Source organism: Mesocricetus auratus, unplaced genomic scaffold, assembly GCF_017639785.1.
Source record: "Mesocricetus auratus isolate SY011 unplaced genomic scaffold, BCM_Maur_2.0 Super-Scaffold_100691, whole genome shotgun sequence".
Lineage (NCBI taxonomy): Eukaryota > Metazoa > Chordata > Mammalia > Rodentia > Cricetidae > Mesocricetus > Mesocricetus auratus.
The window spans coordinates 54,751,319-54,768,904 of NW_024429267.1; the positions used below are offsets into that span (position 1 = coordinate 54,751,319).

Genomic DNA, 17,586 nt, shown 5'->3' on the forward strand with positions numbered 1-17,586 from the left:
CATCCTGAGTGAGGTAACCCAGTCACAAAAACACAAACATGGTATGTACTCACTCATATATGGATTTTAGACATGGATCAGGGGAGCGCCAGCCTACAATCCTACTGCCAGTGAAACAGAACCTTCAACCAATGACTGATGGAAGCAGAGGCAGACACCCACACCTAAACACTGAGCTGAACTCAAGGAACCCAGAGACAGAGAGGGAGGATTGATGAGCATAGGGGTCAAGACTGGGCTTGTTTAACCCACAGAAACAGCTGATCTGAACACCGGGGAGCTCTTGAAGCCCAGACTAATGGCTGGGAATCCAGCATGGGACTGAACAAGACCCCCTGAATGTGGGTATCAGTGAAGAGGCCTAGGCAATCTATGGGGCCTTGGGTAGTAGCTTAGTATTTATCCCCAGCATACAAATGGACTTTAGGTGCCCATCCCATAATGAGAGATGCTCTCTCAGCCTGGATTCTTGGCTGAGAGAAAAACTATGGACACTCCCATGGAAGGCCTCACCCTCCCTGGGGAAAGAAGTGGGGATTGGGGGAGGAGGGGTGGAGGAGGGTTGATGGGAGGGTGTGGGAGGAGGGGAGGGAGAGGGAGAGGGACCTGGGATTGATATGTGAAGCAACCCAGTTTCTAATTTAAATTTAAAAATAAAAAAAATGTTAGATGCTTTAATTGTGGTAAACAAGATCATCTAAAAAGGAATTGCAGGTAAAGCATTCCTAGAAACAATGTTTTATCTAGCCATAACCCAAACAGAAGGTCCTAGCATTCTAGAGTATGCAGAAGTTATGAAAAATGCTGACAATGGAACAATTAATTCAAATCAACAAGAGCAGACAAGGTAACCCTATGCCATTCATAAATGCCTTGGGGGGACTCTTTCAGGCCACCATGTCAAATTTGATTCAATTGTTCCCTGTAACCATGGGGGAAACTCTTCTCTAGACAATTAATGGACCTAATGCCTATTATTTAAAAAAAAACATACTTCTCTGAATGATAGAACAGCTTTAGACGATGGAACAAAATTTCAAGAGAAGACATAAAGCAAATATTTTGGCAAACTTCTATAAATGATCAAAGCTAAAATAATATGAATAAATGACACTGTAATTGAGGGTTTTTCTGGACACAGGAACAGATGTAACAATAATTGTACTAGAATCTTGGCATCCAAATTGACCTCTTCAGGAGATAAATGTTCAGCTTTAATGATTGGAACTGAATCAAGTAAAAATAATGCATGAGATGTGTCAAATGTATACATCCAGGAGATCAGAGAAGAAAATGAAAGCCATATGTTGTTAGCATAGCAATGAATTCATGGGGATGTGATTTGTTGCAGCAAAGGAATACCAAGATTAATATTACCCCAATCTCAGAAACAAACAATAATTAATGCATGTTTCTGAGAAAAATATTAAACGGTATTATCAAGAGTAGTCACTGACCAATCAGTTTGTATAAGAACAGGGTACAACAGCTGCTGATCTTTTCTATGTACCAACAGCCCTACCTTTAAAATGATTAAAGGCAAACCTGTATAGGTGGAACAATGAAAAAAATTACAGGCCTTAGAACATCTGGTACAGAAGCAGCTAAATGCTCAACATATTGGAGAATTGACCAGTCCTTGGAATTCTCCTATATTTGTCATTAAAAAGAAATCTGGAAAATGGAGAATGCTAACAGACTTGAGAGCCATAAATAAAAAAATCATCCAATGGGCTCTCTACAATGTAGAATTCCTCTTCCTTCTCTATTAGTCAAAGGATGGTCTATTATAGTTATTGATTTAAAAGACTATTTCTTCACTATATCTTTATAGGAACAGAATAGGGAAAAGTTTTTCTTCACAGTGCCTACCTATAATAATTTTCAGCCTGTTAAAAGACATCAGTGGAAAATTATCGCACAAAGAATGTTCAACAGCCCCATCCTGTGACAGCATTTTGTATAACAATCTTTGGAAATGATTCATAAACAGTTTCCTCAATCTGTAATTTACCATTACATGGAATGTATCTTACTAGCTGATTCAAATGTAGGTACCTTTAAGAAAATGTTTGAAGAAGTAAACAAAACTTTGCCTTGTTGGAGATTACAAATTGCTCCTGAAAAAATACAAATTGGAGATTCTATTAACTATTTAGGCTATAAAGTAGGTTTACAAAAAAATTCAATACCAATAGGTACAAATCAGGAGATAACAATTGTGGACTCTTAAAGATTTTCAAAAAAATCCCAGGAGATATTAACTGACTACAGTTCACAATTTAATCCAGAACTCAATAATTAAGTAATTTATTCCAAATGTTACAGGTGATAAGGAATTAATTGGTCCAGGAAAAGTATCAGCTGAGTCTGAGAGAAGTGACTTTGGTAGAAGAGAAATTGCAAGATGCACATGTGGATGGTCTGGATCCAGAGACTGATTGTGTCCTGGTTACTTCACCTTCTGCATTCCCACACAGGCATTTTAATGCAGAGAGAAGATAATATCTTAGAATGGATATTTTTAGCACACGAACAGAGTAAACAATTAAAGATCTATGTATAAAAGATTTCTGAATTTATTCTAAAAGAAAAATTGATACTTTGTCAAATTAGCAGGAATAGACCCAGGAGAAATTCTAGTACCTTTTACTAATGCTGAAATTTCCTCACTATGGGCAGAAAATTAATATTGGCAAAAAGCTTGCAGTAATTTTTTGGGAGATATTAACAACAAATACCCCAAAAACAAGAGAATTCAATTAACAAAGAAAACTATCTAGAACTTTAATCACATTGTTGAGGGAACAACAATTCCCGGAGCCCCTACATTCTATACTGATGAAAAAAATCAGGAAAAGCACATTATAAATCAGGTAATTTAAGTAAAGTTGCTCAAACCCCTTATGATTCTTTTCAAAAGTCAGAATTATATGCTATTCTCATGGTGTCATTAGATTTTCTAGAAACTCATAGTATATTTACTGACTCTCAGTATGCTGAATCATTTTATTTATTTAAATTGCTGAATTTATTCCAGATGAATCAGAATTGACTTTTTCATTTGGTGAATCACAAGAAATAATAAAAAATATAAACCATCCCTTATATTTAACACCTATCAGATCCCATACAGGTCTACCAGGCACTCTAGAAAAAGGTAATAATTAAATTTATCAACTATTGGTAGGAAGTATCCTAGACGCCTCAGAATTTCATATGAAACAACATGTTAATGTCAGGGTTTGCAAAAGGATTTTCCTATCACTTGGCAACAAGCCAAGAAAATTATAAGGAATTATCCTACTAGTTCTTTGTATAACCAAATTCCACTACCTGTGGGAAGTAATCCAAAGAGTACTCAAAGGAATGAAATGTGGCAGATGGATGTGCTTCACTTTGCAAAATTTGGAAAATTCGAATATGTACACCATACAATAGATGCATATTCAGGATTTTAATGGGTAACTAATTTGAGTTCTGAAAAGGCTGATTCTGTAAGGACATATTTAGTAAATGTTTTTGCATATTACAACATAAAGCATACCATACAATCCTACAGGGCGAGCAGTTATAGAAAGATGTAACCTAACCCTAAAAGGCATGCTTATAAACAGAAAGGGGTAATAAAAACCCCCAGAGACAAATTGCACAATACTTTATTAAGTTTAAATTTTCTGAATGCTAATGAGAAATGATTGATTGCTGTGGAGAAACATTGGATAGTAGAAAATAACTGCTGAGCTAAATCAGCCTGTATACTTTAAAGATGTGTTGACCTCAGAATGGAAACCAGGATTTGTGTTACATTGGGGAAGGGGTTTTGCTTTTGTTTCCACAGAAGAAGAAATTGACAAAGATTGGATTTAGAACAAGAGAGCCCTCTTGATTAGTTGAGGTGATAGTTCATCAAACCATTCTATCTAAACTAACTTATAAGATTAATAAATGCTTTTCATTTGATCAGATATAATTTGCCAAAAGAGAAACTGCCCAAAGTTAGGACTGGGGCAGGGTTTTGTCTTGTCTTTCCAGGGGAAGTAAGACATCCTGCTAAGGAATCTGAAGACAACTGGTCAAATGAGACATCTGAAGAAAAGGATGAATCATCGACAGAAAATGTCCCAAGAAAAAGAATAAATTGGCTTAATGGTATATCATACGTCCAACAGGATAAGATTTCATAAATTTTCCCAAATGCTTGTTTTTGCTGTTCTCTACAAACACATAATACAGATGATCTTTTTATAGTCACAGTTCAATTAAAAATTAAAGCTGGCTTTGGAGTTGGAGTGTGACTCTCTCTTTCTCTTAACCAAAGGATACTTGTTAAAAGGAAAATCCAAAATCTGTCTCATATCAGAAGAGCTATGTGATATGGGACAGGAAAAAATCCAAAATTAAGGGACTCTTCTATTGACAATAATCTCAAAATTCTTTGGTTTTATTTTGACTCTTTAAATCTTTCTTTTCTTTTTTTTTTTAGAGAAATGTTGTTTAATGGTAAAGCTTAGCACACTCCAGCGCCAGGACTGGCATGAAGTTGAAGCAGCAGGGATGGCTGTCTGACACCATGGAGTCTCACATAGCGAAGAGGATAAGGAAGGCAACCATCAAACAGAAGAGGCCCATGGCCTCAGACAGGACAAATCCCAGAATCACATAGGAGAAGAGCTGTTGCTTGAGAGACGGGTTCCTGGCATAGTCAAAAATCAAGCTACCAAACACTGTTCCAATGACAGCCCCTGATTCAGTCACACCAACTATGGCAGCCCCAGCACCAAAAAACTTGGCAGCTGTGTCAATGTCCTGGGAGACAACACTGGTCTGGAATTCCCATCTGGCCACCTGGAGAGAGGAACTGCTGGGGGAAGGCTGTTTAGATGTGGCCTCTGGTCTACTCAAGAGGGAGGCAGACACAGAACTGATTAGACCCCTGGTACACGAGCAGATCAGAACTGGAGTAACGAGCAGTGCCTTGGTGGTCTGCATTTTTCAATCTCCCAGCTTCAGCCCTTGGTCTCAGCTAAATCTTTTCTTAAGGTATAAATATTATCTCATATATATATATGTGTGTGTGTGTGTATGTGTGTGTGTGTGTGTGTGTGTGTGTGTTTTAAACTTTTTGTCATGGTATTAATGGTAATATAAATTATTAGTTAATTCTAGAAAAAGGCTTCATCTAGCTTCTTGTATATGATTTCAGGTTTGAGTCTCTGTCATGTAGCTTGGAATTAAGTTTTTGTACCCTGGATGCACATAACAAATTATAGTCCTTTAACCTCTTCAAGATCAGCTGCACATGACATTTCAAGTGATTAAGTTTTCTGCAGTGAACCATGACCATGCCTAACATTGACCTTTGAAGTTTTCAAAAGGAGGATGGGGCCCCACAATGATGATTCCACTTGGATTGCAGTAATGCCACTAAGCTGACAAACATCACCCAAAGATCAGTTTTTGACTACAAACTGCTCAGGACAATTTCAAAGTAGCTAGTAAAAGATGTTTTAATAAGTAAGATTCTTTTCCTTATGACAATCACATATGTATGCTCTTGGCAGCACCAATCTACTTCAAACAAGATTATGGGCACTGAAGAAACTCCATATGAACCTTACTTTTTGTGGCAAAAATTAGTCATTTGGCAAAAAACTGCTCTTGCCTTGACTGCTGACAGTTGCTGTCTAATTTGAATAAGCAGGACCCAAAAGAAAGTGACTGCTGAATTTTGCCGAGACAAGGCAGAACAGCCCTTCAAAATCCTGCTTCACAGAAAGATCTGACAGATATTCCAGGCCTGTAAGTAGAATATAGATGCCCAACATTACAGAGGAACCTGAGGTGACTGTCCAGGTAGCCAGCTGTTTCTGTCATTTCTATCGTTTTAAAAGTTGTTTGCTCTGTACTTCCTGTTTACTTAAGCAATATTATTTCCTTCTTGGGTCTCTCAGAGAGTTGAAGACTGGATAGTTATAGTTTTCCTTGTTATAAAATTCAGAAAAGAAACTCACAAAAGTGGTGTAAAGTATATAACATTGAGAGACATAAAAAGATAGTTTTAGGTTGGTAAATAAAGTTAGGGTAGAAATAGAATTAGATACAACACTTCAGATTCACCAAGACAGAACAGATAATGGAGTATTTTCTCTTAAATTTGTCAAATTAAAATAGACTAGACATTGGTATTGCAATTATTGCCCATATATATTTTATACACTTACTGTACTTATTGTATATACTTTTACTATGTTTAAGACAAAAAGGGGGAAATGCTGTGTGATATTTTGATTCTGTTCTGACAAATAAAGCTTGCTTGGAGTCAGAACCACTAGCTGACCAAAACTAACTGTAGAGGTTTGGAGGACTGCAGACGGAGAGGAGACAGGAAGTAGTAAGGAGGGGCGGGGAAAAGATCTCACCCAGTTCCTTTATGGTCAGAGGAACAGAAGAGGAAGGAAGTGACTATGGCTGCTCCCCTGCTTCTCTGTCTTTCAGGTTTTTACCTTGATACCTGACTCCCAATTTTTATTGATTAGATTAACATTTCACATAAGTGAAATTAAATACTTTGCCTTGGCCATAGTGTTTTAACATAGCAATACAAAAGTAACTAAGGAAATTAATTCAGCCTAGAGCCCAGGATGTTACTAGGGCCATTCCCCCACCCCTTTCTTTGGATTCCAGTGGGTTTGGGATGGAGAGTTCTGGGTTACTAGCATTTTCTTTTACAGCTGTCAGTACATTATTTTAAAAATTAAATATATGGCAATTTCAGAGAAATTTTAATTAAGGAAAAAGACACTTGAAGAAAATTGAAAAGCACCCATTTGACATCCAAATGACCTATTAACCTTTTACTCATATAGAAGTACAATAGCTTATTAAAAAGAAAACAACTACATTTCTTTATTCTTATGTAATATGTCCTGACCACAGCTTTCCCTCCTAGTTCCCAGTGCCGCCAACTCCCCTTTCCTCCAGATCCATTCCTCCAGCCTGTCTCCCCCAGGAAAGAACAGGCCTCCTAGGACAACAACCAAATGCAGGACATCAAGTTACAGTCACAAACACATCAAATCTGGGTGAGGGAACCCAGTAGGAGGAAAGGGGTTCCCAAGAGCAGGCAAAAGAGTCAGAGATATTCCCACTCCCACTGTCAGGAGTCCCACAAAAACACCAAACCACCCATTTTAATATATATTATGCACAGGACCTAGCGCAGACCTATGTAGGCTCCATAATTATTTCTTCACTCTCTGTGAGACCCCATGAGCCTTACTTCAAACAACTATGCTTTTTGAAATTATATCCAAAGAAACTAAAACCATCTCAGACTTTCACATACCCATGTTTTCCTTTGACAAGGCTTCATCAGAGCACACATTTTCAACAGAATATTTTAAATCGGCATTCCTGAAAAAGATTTTGACAGATTCAGTTTAAACAAGTGACCCCACACATAAGGATATTCATGCAAGCTCATGTGCACATACACATACATATACATTTTACTGCACATATAGAAATGCACAGTTCGTGGTAACTGTCCTGTGACTGTATAGGTCTCAATCTTTGGGTGTTTGTTCTTGGTTGTCTCACACAGCACTATTCAGTGCAGAAGGCAGGGCTGTAGCACTCTCAGTAGCTACAAAGCACTGAGAAGCTAATCCAGTGAGCACTCACTCAGGTTCTTCATCTAATTATCTTCCAAAAATATAGTAAGTCATTACTGTTGTCATTATGTAAAGAAGTGAGGAACTGGAGCTGCAAGAGGAAATGAGAGCTCTGGTGCCACAGGTAAATCACTACCATGACAGAACCGGCTCTGTCAGATGGCAAAGCCATACTTCCCCATCACACTGTGCTCCTGATGAGACAGAAAACATCTGTGCCAATGCACTGTTAACAATCAAAAGCTCCCATGAGTCAGTTCTTTAAGTCATGACTCTTCAAGTCATTTCTTAGACGGGAATAACTGTAAACACCCAATGTGTGTGATGTGACTGAGATAAGGCAATCAAAGTCCTAACTAATTTTTAGGAATTAGTTATCTATTCAGGAAGTGTTGGTGCATGCCTATAATCCTAGCACTTGGGAGGCAGAGGCAGGCACATCTTTGTGAGTTCGAGGTCAGCCTGGTTTACAGAACTAATTCCAGGACATCCAGGGCTACATAGAGAAACCCTGTCTTAAAAACAAAACAAAACAAACACCACCAGAATTAGCTATCTAGTGGGTGGAGATACTTTCGCAGAGGAATGACAACCTGAGTCCATTACTGAGCTTCTCTAAGGTGGCAGGACTGATTCTTAAAACTTGTCCTCTGACCTCCACACATGCACTACAAATGCACATGCCCCACATACAAAATCAATATTAAACAAAATGAAATAAATGAATACATAATTTCAAAGTGGCTTTCTTCTGCAAAGACATGCAAGAGGAGGACTGACAGTGCCCACCTCTGTTGGTGAGTGGGAAGCCTAGTACAGCCCTGGTCACACACTGAAAATCACATGCTAAGGCTAGTTCAATCAGAATCATTGAGACTTCTCATCATTGGCTTATCACTTTATAATGGAGATCTGATGCTGGCTTGTCTTACCTATTTAAAGCTGAAAGCAATTTATACATGGGTGCTCACATGATAGTAATCTTTAAAAGTTCTGGTTTAACATTTTTATAGAACTATAACACTTCTTCAGCCAAGTATGGTGGCTGCAAACCCAGCACCTGAGAGGCTGAGGTAGGAGGGCTATAAGCTTGAGAGTAGCCTAGGCTACACAGTGAAATGCTTTTGGAAAACAGACCAAGTAAAACAAAGCATAACTTTCCCTGCACTTCTAAATACTAACTTACTAATTATTTCAGAAAGGTTTAAGCACAGTGAAGAAAAAATCAGGAAAACATGTCAAACAAAAATTAAATACCATTTATACATCTCAATTGTATCCTAATACTTTAATTACACAAAACATACCTTTTCCTCTTTCTAACCTTGGGCTTTTTCTTTTCAGTATTATTTTTGGAAACTTGCATCTATAAAGAAACATCAAAAATAAATTAGTTTATATTGTTCCAGCTCTGCTCAATACACTAAAAAGGGTTTATGTGGTATAATAATTGAGCTGAAGAGAATCGTTGGCCCATGCTCCCAATCAAGACCTTTCTGTCTAACCTTCTGCATAGTCTCTGTAAAGGCATCAGTCTGTCAGGCTCCAGGAATAGTGGAATAGCCAGATATGGAGCTACTGTTTTAAATATTTTCAAATGCACCTTCACAAAACCATAAAAATGGTAAAATTTTAAGCAATTTTTACAAGCACCTAGCTTTGAGGAAGGCAGAAGCACATAGAATGCAAAGGGGCATGGGTTGGAGCTGACACAGTGGAGGCCCCTAACAATCTGCAGCAGGGCACCACCAGAGAACACAGCGGGCTTTTGATGGTTAATCAAAGACAAATTCTGTGCTTTGTTGTGTCATGGGCAGACAAGGCCTGGAAACAACAGAATTTTTCTGACTATAAACAGAGCACAAAAGCCTGCCGGATTAGATGGCAATGGCAGCAATCCTGGGGAGGCGGGTGGGGGACAGCTATACCAGTGAAGTGAAAATCCAAAATTATGTCTCTGAGACTATTAGGGTTTCCAAATCAAATATCAACACAAAGATTCTCCCAGGATTCCTAACTAGGAGAAGATAGAAACACGAAAGCCAAACAATTAATATAAAGACTCACACAGCATCTCACATACCACATTCACTTGTCAAGAATGACCAAAATTAAGGCACATGCAGAAAAGCAAACTCTGTAAAACAATGTTTTCAGTTATAGTTCAGTTGACATGAAGTTCAAAAGCAAGCAAAACAAATACATAGTCTTAGAGATAAAGACAGTGTCTGCTCTTGGAACTCTTGGATGATCAGCAGCAATAGAAGCCTTACCAACAGCAGTGCCAAGAAAATATTATCAATTAAATCTCACTCCAAACAAGTGTGACCTAAGCTGGAAGCTGGGTCTGTGTTGGCTGCAACTACAGAGACAGTTCAGCAGAGGAACCTTTGGAATTGTTTGCTTGTATCAGTTGTTGATTTCCCCGATTATCAGAAAACCATTAAATCTTTCCAAATAAAAGAGAATTTAAGAAATACAATATTTCTGAAAGAGCCACTAAAAGATATACTTCAGAGAAGATTTAACCTAAAAGAAAAACCAAAAATGAGTGAAGATAAACAAATTACTAAACATGATCTACATCTAAATAAACTCAAGACCCATGTAGGCTCAATCCATACAGATGCCAATATGGAGAGGGGGAAGGGGAAGTGGGCAAGAAGTCCCCCTTCTATAAGAAGAGCTACTGGCAATCAGTGGAAGGTCACACATCCAAGTATATATGCACAGTACCAACTTGATGGGCTTAAAAAATCCCACAGTGACAAAAAAGAGAACAAAAAAATTACATGGGCAGATAAGAAAGAGTCAGTATGGGAGGAGTTGGAGAAGGGATATATGATCAAAATACATCTTACAGAATTCTCAAAGTGCTAATAAAAGAGTATAAAATAAATAAATTTACCGGGACCCCTCTTCTCACCAAAACCTAACTGAGGCTGGGCATAGAGCTCAAAACTAGATCTTTTATATAGAAAAAATGAGACCTGGCTGGGATTCCTAGCACTGAGAAAGATTTTAAAAGAAAAAAACAAGACTAATTTGTAAAGAAGTGAAAAACAAGGAATATTCATAATCTAAGATAATAAATGGGAGAGGGAAAGGAATCAGACCAGGGTGGGAAGTAAATAAATGATATTGAGTTATTCACAAAGAGATGCAATTAGGATATTTATAGCCAATAGAAGAATTTAAAAAATAATGATACAAAAGTTCCAGAAAAGTAATCAAAGATTAATATGTTCACACATATGGATAACACTCCAAAGAAGAGGACAGCATTGTATAACTTCTAGGTTTGTTGGAAGAAAAAGAAGGAGTTTTAAAAAAATACAATCTGATAGAACCTAGGAAGGGTGGTCGAGAGGAAAAAGAGAAAAAAGCACTGTAAACAGAAAACATAAATTAGATCTTGTCCAGATATATTTATAATATGAAGTAATACAAAGAGATTCAAACTTTTAGACTGGTTCAAAACAAATCCAGTATAATTTGAGCTAAAGAGCTCTAAGATATAACAGCATGGCCATCAAAATAAATAATACTTTTTGTACACAAATCAATAATCAAAACTTCAAATGAAAATGTGAGGGGTATAAAACAACCTTGTAAAAGAAGAACCAATTTGGTCATGCTTTCTTATGACAAGTTCCCAGGACTCAGAACAATATGGTTTCAGCAGCAGAACAGAAGACACAGAGCCAGTGGAATGTAGTTAGGAGTTCAGAAGTAAATTCTTATATTAGTAGTCAACTCGTTTTCAGCAATTAGGCCAATGAGTAAGCAATAAAAATGCTCACATCATACATAAAAATTAATTTTAAATGGATTCAATGTTTAAATGCAAGAGATTCACTTTTAAAACTCTTGGAAGAAAACACAGAAGTAAATCTTTGTAAGTTTTGTGTCTTCACTATTGTTTATGGTTGTGATAACACCAGGACCCAGGCAACTTATAAAAGAAAGCATTTAATTGGAGGCTTGCTTACAGTTTCAGAGGGTTAGAGTCCATGACCATCATGGCAGGAAACATGGCAGCAAACAGTTGGGCACGGTGCTGGAGCAGTAGCTGAGAGATCACATCTGATCCACAAGCACAAGGAAGAAAGATAACAAACTGGGAATGGCTTAGGCTTTTGAAACCTCAAACTCCTCTCTCCAGCAACATGCCATCTCCAACAAGGCCACACCTCCTAATCCTTCCCAAACAGTCCCATTAACTAGGGACCAAGTGATCAAACATATGAGCTATGGGGGCTATTCTTATTCAAATCACCTACTGAGTTTAGTCGATGGAGTCTTATATGTAACATTAAAAATATAAACAACAAAAGAAAGAATAAATTGGATGCTATCAAGGTTAATGACTTCTGTGGTTTTAAAATACACCACCAAGAAAGAGAAGACAATTCATAAGATTAGAGACTATATTTTCAAAATTACGTATATAATAATCAAATAAGAAGAAGACAAGTCAATTAAATGTGTACAAAATTTGAATGAACATTTCTTTAAGGTAATACAGGAATGGCCAATAAGTACATGAAGAGCTGGTTAATAACATTAGTTACCAGAGACATTAAAACTAAAATCACAATGAAATACCATTTCATGTTCAGTGGGATAGCTTGAAAGAAAGACCTATCCAAATGTTGACAAGTGTACAGTGAAAGTTGGAAAACTAGCAGACTATGATTGTGAAGGTGCACAGCACCTGTTGAATAGTTTGAAAATTTCTCAAAACTTTATGAGTAAAGTTACCCTGTAACCTAGCAGCTCTACTCAAGAAAAATAAAGGCACGTATCTACATAAGAACTTATATATAATGTTTCCAGCACCATTATTCACAATGAAGTAGAAACAATACAGATGTCTATCAACAGATGAGAAAAGTGTGATTTGCTAGTGCTTTTCTTTATTCATGACTTTGTTTCCTGAAGTTTCATGGTAACTGGTCTGAAACTATTATATGGAAATTCTTAGAAGTAACTTATTAATCAGCATAATTTTTATTACATCAGGTTGCTTTAATTTTTCTATCTTATTTATGTTCTTACTCATTTCTTCTGAGGCAAATTTATAAATTAAATTTTATCATAGGTATAAAAAGGGAAAAAGCTTGAGGCTTTTACTAGGGTCTCAGAATATATTCCTAATAAATAAGGGATGAGGGAGACTACTATATATCCATATAACAGAATATTATCCAGCCACTGAAAATAATAAAGTAAAAATACCATGTGATTAAATTTCAAACTATTATGCTAAGTGAAAAGTGAAAAGCCAGACAAGATAGCTGTAAGATTGTGTGCCAACTTTTATCTGAAATGTTCAGAGATGGAAAATCCAGAGACAAAAAGTTGGGAAGTGACAAAAGGTAGAATATGGACAGACTGCTAATGTAAAATGGGACTTTAGTGATAAAAAACTAGTCTAAAATTACATAGCAGTATTGATTATACAACTTTGAATATATGAAAACCATTGAATATACACTTGTAAATAGCAGCTTGTATGGCACATAAAATTTAACAAATATATAACTACAAAATTCATGACATGGAAAAGTTGAAAGAAGCTAGAAATGTGGTGATATTTTCTTTGTGCTATAACAAATAAAGCCTGCCTGAAGATCAGGGTGTGGAGCTGGCACTAGTTAGCCATAGAGGCAGGCAGTGGTGGCACACACCTTTAATCCCATCACTCAGGAGGTAGAGGCAGATGGATCTCTGTGAGTTCAAGGCTGGGCTACATGAAGTTGATCCAGTCTAAAAGAGAAACAGAACCAGGCAGTGGCGGCTGACACCTTTAATCCAGGTACATTGGAGTCACAAGTCTTTAATCCCAGCACTAGGGAGGGATATGGCTGAGCAGAGAGGGTTGGAGTCACAAGTCTTTAATCTCAGCACTAGGGAGGTGGAAACAGGAGTGATATGGCTGAGAAGAGAGAGGAATATAAAGCAAGAGGAGAAAGGAGCTCATTGCATTCAGTCTGATGATTCGTAGTCAGGATCACCCTTTCGGTCTGAGGTAGAGGTAAGAACTAGCATCTCTGCTTCTACCTACCATCTTTCAGATTTCACTCATGATACTGACTCTGGGTTTTTATTGTGTAAAACAAATTAGAATTTGTGCTATATAGAGCACAATATAATCATCATTATTAATATTGCCAAATTTAGTGATATCAATACTAGGACAAAAGTAGATGTGAATTCAAAAAGCATAATTTAAGGAGAAAGTTTATGACTCAGTGTTAAAAGATAATCTCATTAAAATCTTAGCTTCAAAATACACAAAGTAAAATAATACAAAATTAAGTATGATTTAAATTGTTCTAAAAATAGAATGTGAGTATGGTAACACACATCTTTAATCCCAGCACTGGAAAGCAGAGGCAGGTGAATCTCTGAAAGTTCCAGGCCAGCTAGGGCTGCATAGAGATACTCTTTCTCAAAAACAACAAAACCAAAATTCAATAATTAATTAAAATATATAACAGGAAAAAATTAACAAAGGAACAGAAGAAGTAAACAACAGAAATAATTTTAATCAAATTCACACATGTTGAACCTGACTTTGTAAAGAATACATACTGTTTGCAAATCAAAAACATTTACAAATTTGACTACCTACTAAGTTTAAAAGGAAATGTGGAAAAAATAATAGAAATCACTGTTTTACACATGTATTTCACTGAGTAAATTGCAATAGGTGAAATCAAGTCCTGTATGGCAACTGATAGAGCTATCAACTGATAAGTAGAGGAAGCTCATTCTCTCCCTAAACCTTCTAGAGAAGCTGTCTGTCATCTATGTCATTGGCAACACATAGTCTAATGATTTGCACACCCACCAGGCTTTTCTTCTTGTTGGATAATACAAACTTCTTGCCATGCCTTATAAGCTTGGAGACATTAATAAATGAGGTGAATAAAGATGAGAAGAAAAGCAGCCTAAACACGAGCATGAGAGCAGGTAGGTTGGTGACACTGCACACTTTCAGAAATACCATGCTTAGCTGTTGGGATAGCTCAGTGGTAGCACATGTGTTTAGTATGTGCAAGGCTACCCAGTTAAATGTCCACCAACTTCCCCAATTCAACTTGGCCAGATGTGGTGGTGTATGCCTTTAGCCCCTGCGCTAGAGAGGTATCAGGGATACACAGTGAGTTCCAAGTCAGCCAGGGCTGTACAGTGAGACCCTGTCTCCCCAAATAATAATAATAAAGTATGTATTTTCAATTTGGTCATTTAATGCACTTCATAAAGTTGACCTTACACTGTTCTTCAGAATTTAAGTGATTCTCTCTTGAAATGTTTGTCAGCTTCTTTTGCTTATTAGCTTTTCTTTTTCATCTGTCATAAGAGCACTGTCTTAGACCATATTGTCTATTCTATTCACTCTTTCAACAACTTTGATTTATTGATTTTTAAATCAACTACAAGAACAGAACAATTTTAAACCATATACTAATTGTTTGGCAGATAGAAGTACCATTTGCATTGAACACTTAAAAGCATTAACTGTTATAAATGAAGGTTTAAGTAACTCTGACAGTACTATTAGGCAGTTCAAATGACTTAGTAATCACTCAAGGCAGCTGGACAGAGGCACTGGGGAGTTCACGGAGCAATGCTAAAGACTAAGGGGTCTTATTTTTTACCTTTACCCTCACAGTAATAGTCAAACATTCAATCTAAGTCATTGGTTGGCATCTTCAAAGACACCATAAAAGTGTTATTTGATGTGACTACTATCAGTTTAAATTATCTAAAGTTGAGTATGAAATAAAAAAGTTACTACAAGAGTAAATAAGACTACTATAACAAAATGAAACTACTCTATAGATATCAATACGAAGACACCATTAAACAACTACCACAAAGTAGGAAGGTTTGTGTTAGAGGTTGTACATTGCTCTCCTACTTTGCTAAAGTTCCACAGTAATTGCCTTACTTTGCTTGTTGCTCTAACTGACTACCTGACAAAGCATCTTAAAGGAGGAAGGACTTGTTTCCTCTCATGATTTGAGGGGATAGAGTCCTTCCCAGCAGGGTAGCCATGATGGCAAGTGGCTCCATGTTAGCAAGAACACAGAGCTGGGACACCTGACCTCCTCATATTTCTGAAAGAACAGAAAGTAAAGACTCAAGAGCCCTTCCTTCCCCATTGAACCACTTCCTCCAGCAAAGCTGCACCATCTAATAGTCGCTCAGTCTCTCAACATAGTCACCAGTTGGGGACCAAGTGTTCAAACATATGAGCCTATGGGGGACATAACACATTCAGACTCAATACTGAACTACTCAGTATTTGCCAAGCTGCCCCATGTGCCCTTCTCTGTGCCTATCTGGGCAAAACAGAATCTCGGTGTGAGTGCTGCTATTACTGTTACTTCTGGTGAGACACTTGGTCACTCTGATATCCAGCTAGTGTCTGACAGGGTAACCTCTTCACATTTTGCTTTGAAATGATAGCTCTGCATGTGGGGAAGATTAAACCAAATCACACTAGCAATTATTTACCAATTGAACTTTCCAGTTACTCAAATATTATTTAATACTAGGCAAGGCTCTGAATTTTATTCCCTTTGTTTACAGAATAGAACTGAAGGAACTTAGCATTTTAGTGCAGTGGGTCTAAGGGTAGTATTATAATTTCCCAAGGCTATTGCAACCAAAGTTGGTAAAGCAACAGAAATTTTGTAGTTTGGTTCTGTAGGATTCAAGTTCCTCTCTTCTGAGCATACTCATCACTATATTTAGACTTTGCCTAATCCCAGAACACAGTATCAAGATCCTTTCTGTAATTATATCCACCAAAACCCTTACTCCAAATTAGGTCCATTTGGGAGCTCTTGGTGGATGTATATTTGGAGGCCTCCATTCAAGACACTATAAATAAATGTTGGAAAAGCTATATATCCCATATCTCTTCTATTTCTGTCCCCACTGTTGAACTGCCACTCATCCTAACATACAGACTAGTGATATTCAGAGTAAAGGACACAATGCCACTGATGTAGCAACACCTGAGAGCTTGTTAAAAGCATAGATCTCATACCCAGTCTAGGCCTATTGAGTCAGAAACCCTGTTTAAATTAGCTCTAAGGACCCGTCAAAATGCAGTAGTACACAATTGCCAATGACTTTAAATAAGTTGAAGTAGTAATTCTTTCCTTGCTGTATATCTAATACAAGGAAATATATGTATAGAAAGAACATGGGCCATATACTGAAAAAGAAAAAAACTTGATCATATGTATATATGTACATATACACATATGTACACAGACACATAACTAGATTTGTTAACTGGAATGGCAAATAGTAGAATTGCCTTTAATTTTAAGTGGAAGAAAATCCTTATGAATTGTACTTACATTAACTTTATACACTCTGACTTGACACCGTCAATTTCCCTATGCCTTTTGACATCTAAATGAAAATGTGTCATGTTTTAAACAAAAGGAACAAGCTTGTTACCTGCCTTAACTCTGAAGGTATAAAGCATAGATCTAACATTTTGTTCTTATAGGAGGCATAATACATATTACAACCTTCTCTGGAGGGTACTTGTCAATCAGTAACCACTAAAGAACTAGCTATCTTGGCAGACTTTCCAAAGGTGAATCTGCATGCTTTCAATAATGTAGACAAACTTTTTGTCCAAAGATATTCTACAGAAGTTTGCAAAGCCAGCATGCCCTTTGGAAAAGATGCCAAGGAGGCCTTCATGGAGGAAGGATGAAAACCAGCTTTCTGCAGCAGGTATAAATGAGGGTCACAGCTGAAGCAGATCCGCAGGACATGGCTAATACACTCCAGTCTAGACAGACTGCTCTCAGCATTTCCTTGAGAGGGAGAACTGACAAGCTAATTTTCTGTTCTTATTTTGGGTGCT

General features: G+C 37.1%; 2 protein-coding genes across 5 annotated transcripts in view; both read right to left on the reverse strand.

Annotated features, from left to right (window-relative positions):
* The window catches only part of Zcwpw2 (zinc finger CW-type and PWWP domain containing 2), a 129,825-nt gene that overhangs the window by 34,097 nt on the left and 78,142 nt on the right, over positions 1 to 17,586 (reverse strand). For 3 of the 4 annotated variants that reach the window (XM_040740347.1, XM_040740344.1, XM_040740345.1), the window contains 2 exons: positions 8,984 to 9,042; positions 7,349 to 7,416 (listed from right to left, as the gene is read on the reverse strand). The exons of the other annotated variant lie outside the window; for it this stretch is intronic. In XM_040740347.1, the coding sequence (XP_040596281.1) occupies positions 7,349 to 7,416; positions 8,984 to 9,042 (127 nt within the window). The remainder of the gene's footprint in view (positions 1 to 7,348; positions 7,417 to 8,983; positions 9,043 to 17,586) is intronic. 4 annotated transcript variants of the gene reach the window in all.
* LOC101831429 (ATP synthase F(0) complex subunit C1, mitochondrial-like) lies at positions 4,582 to 5,021 on the reverse strand. Its single transcript, XM_040740348.1, has one exon. The coding sequence runs from the start codon at positions 4,990 to 4,992 to the stop codon at positions 4,582 to 4,584; it is 411 nt and encodes a 136-aa protein (XP_040596282.1). The 5' UTR covers positions 4,993 to 5,021.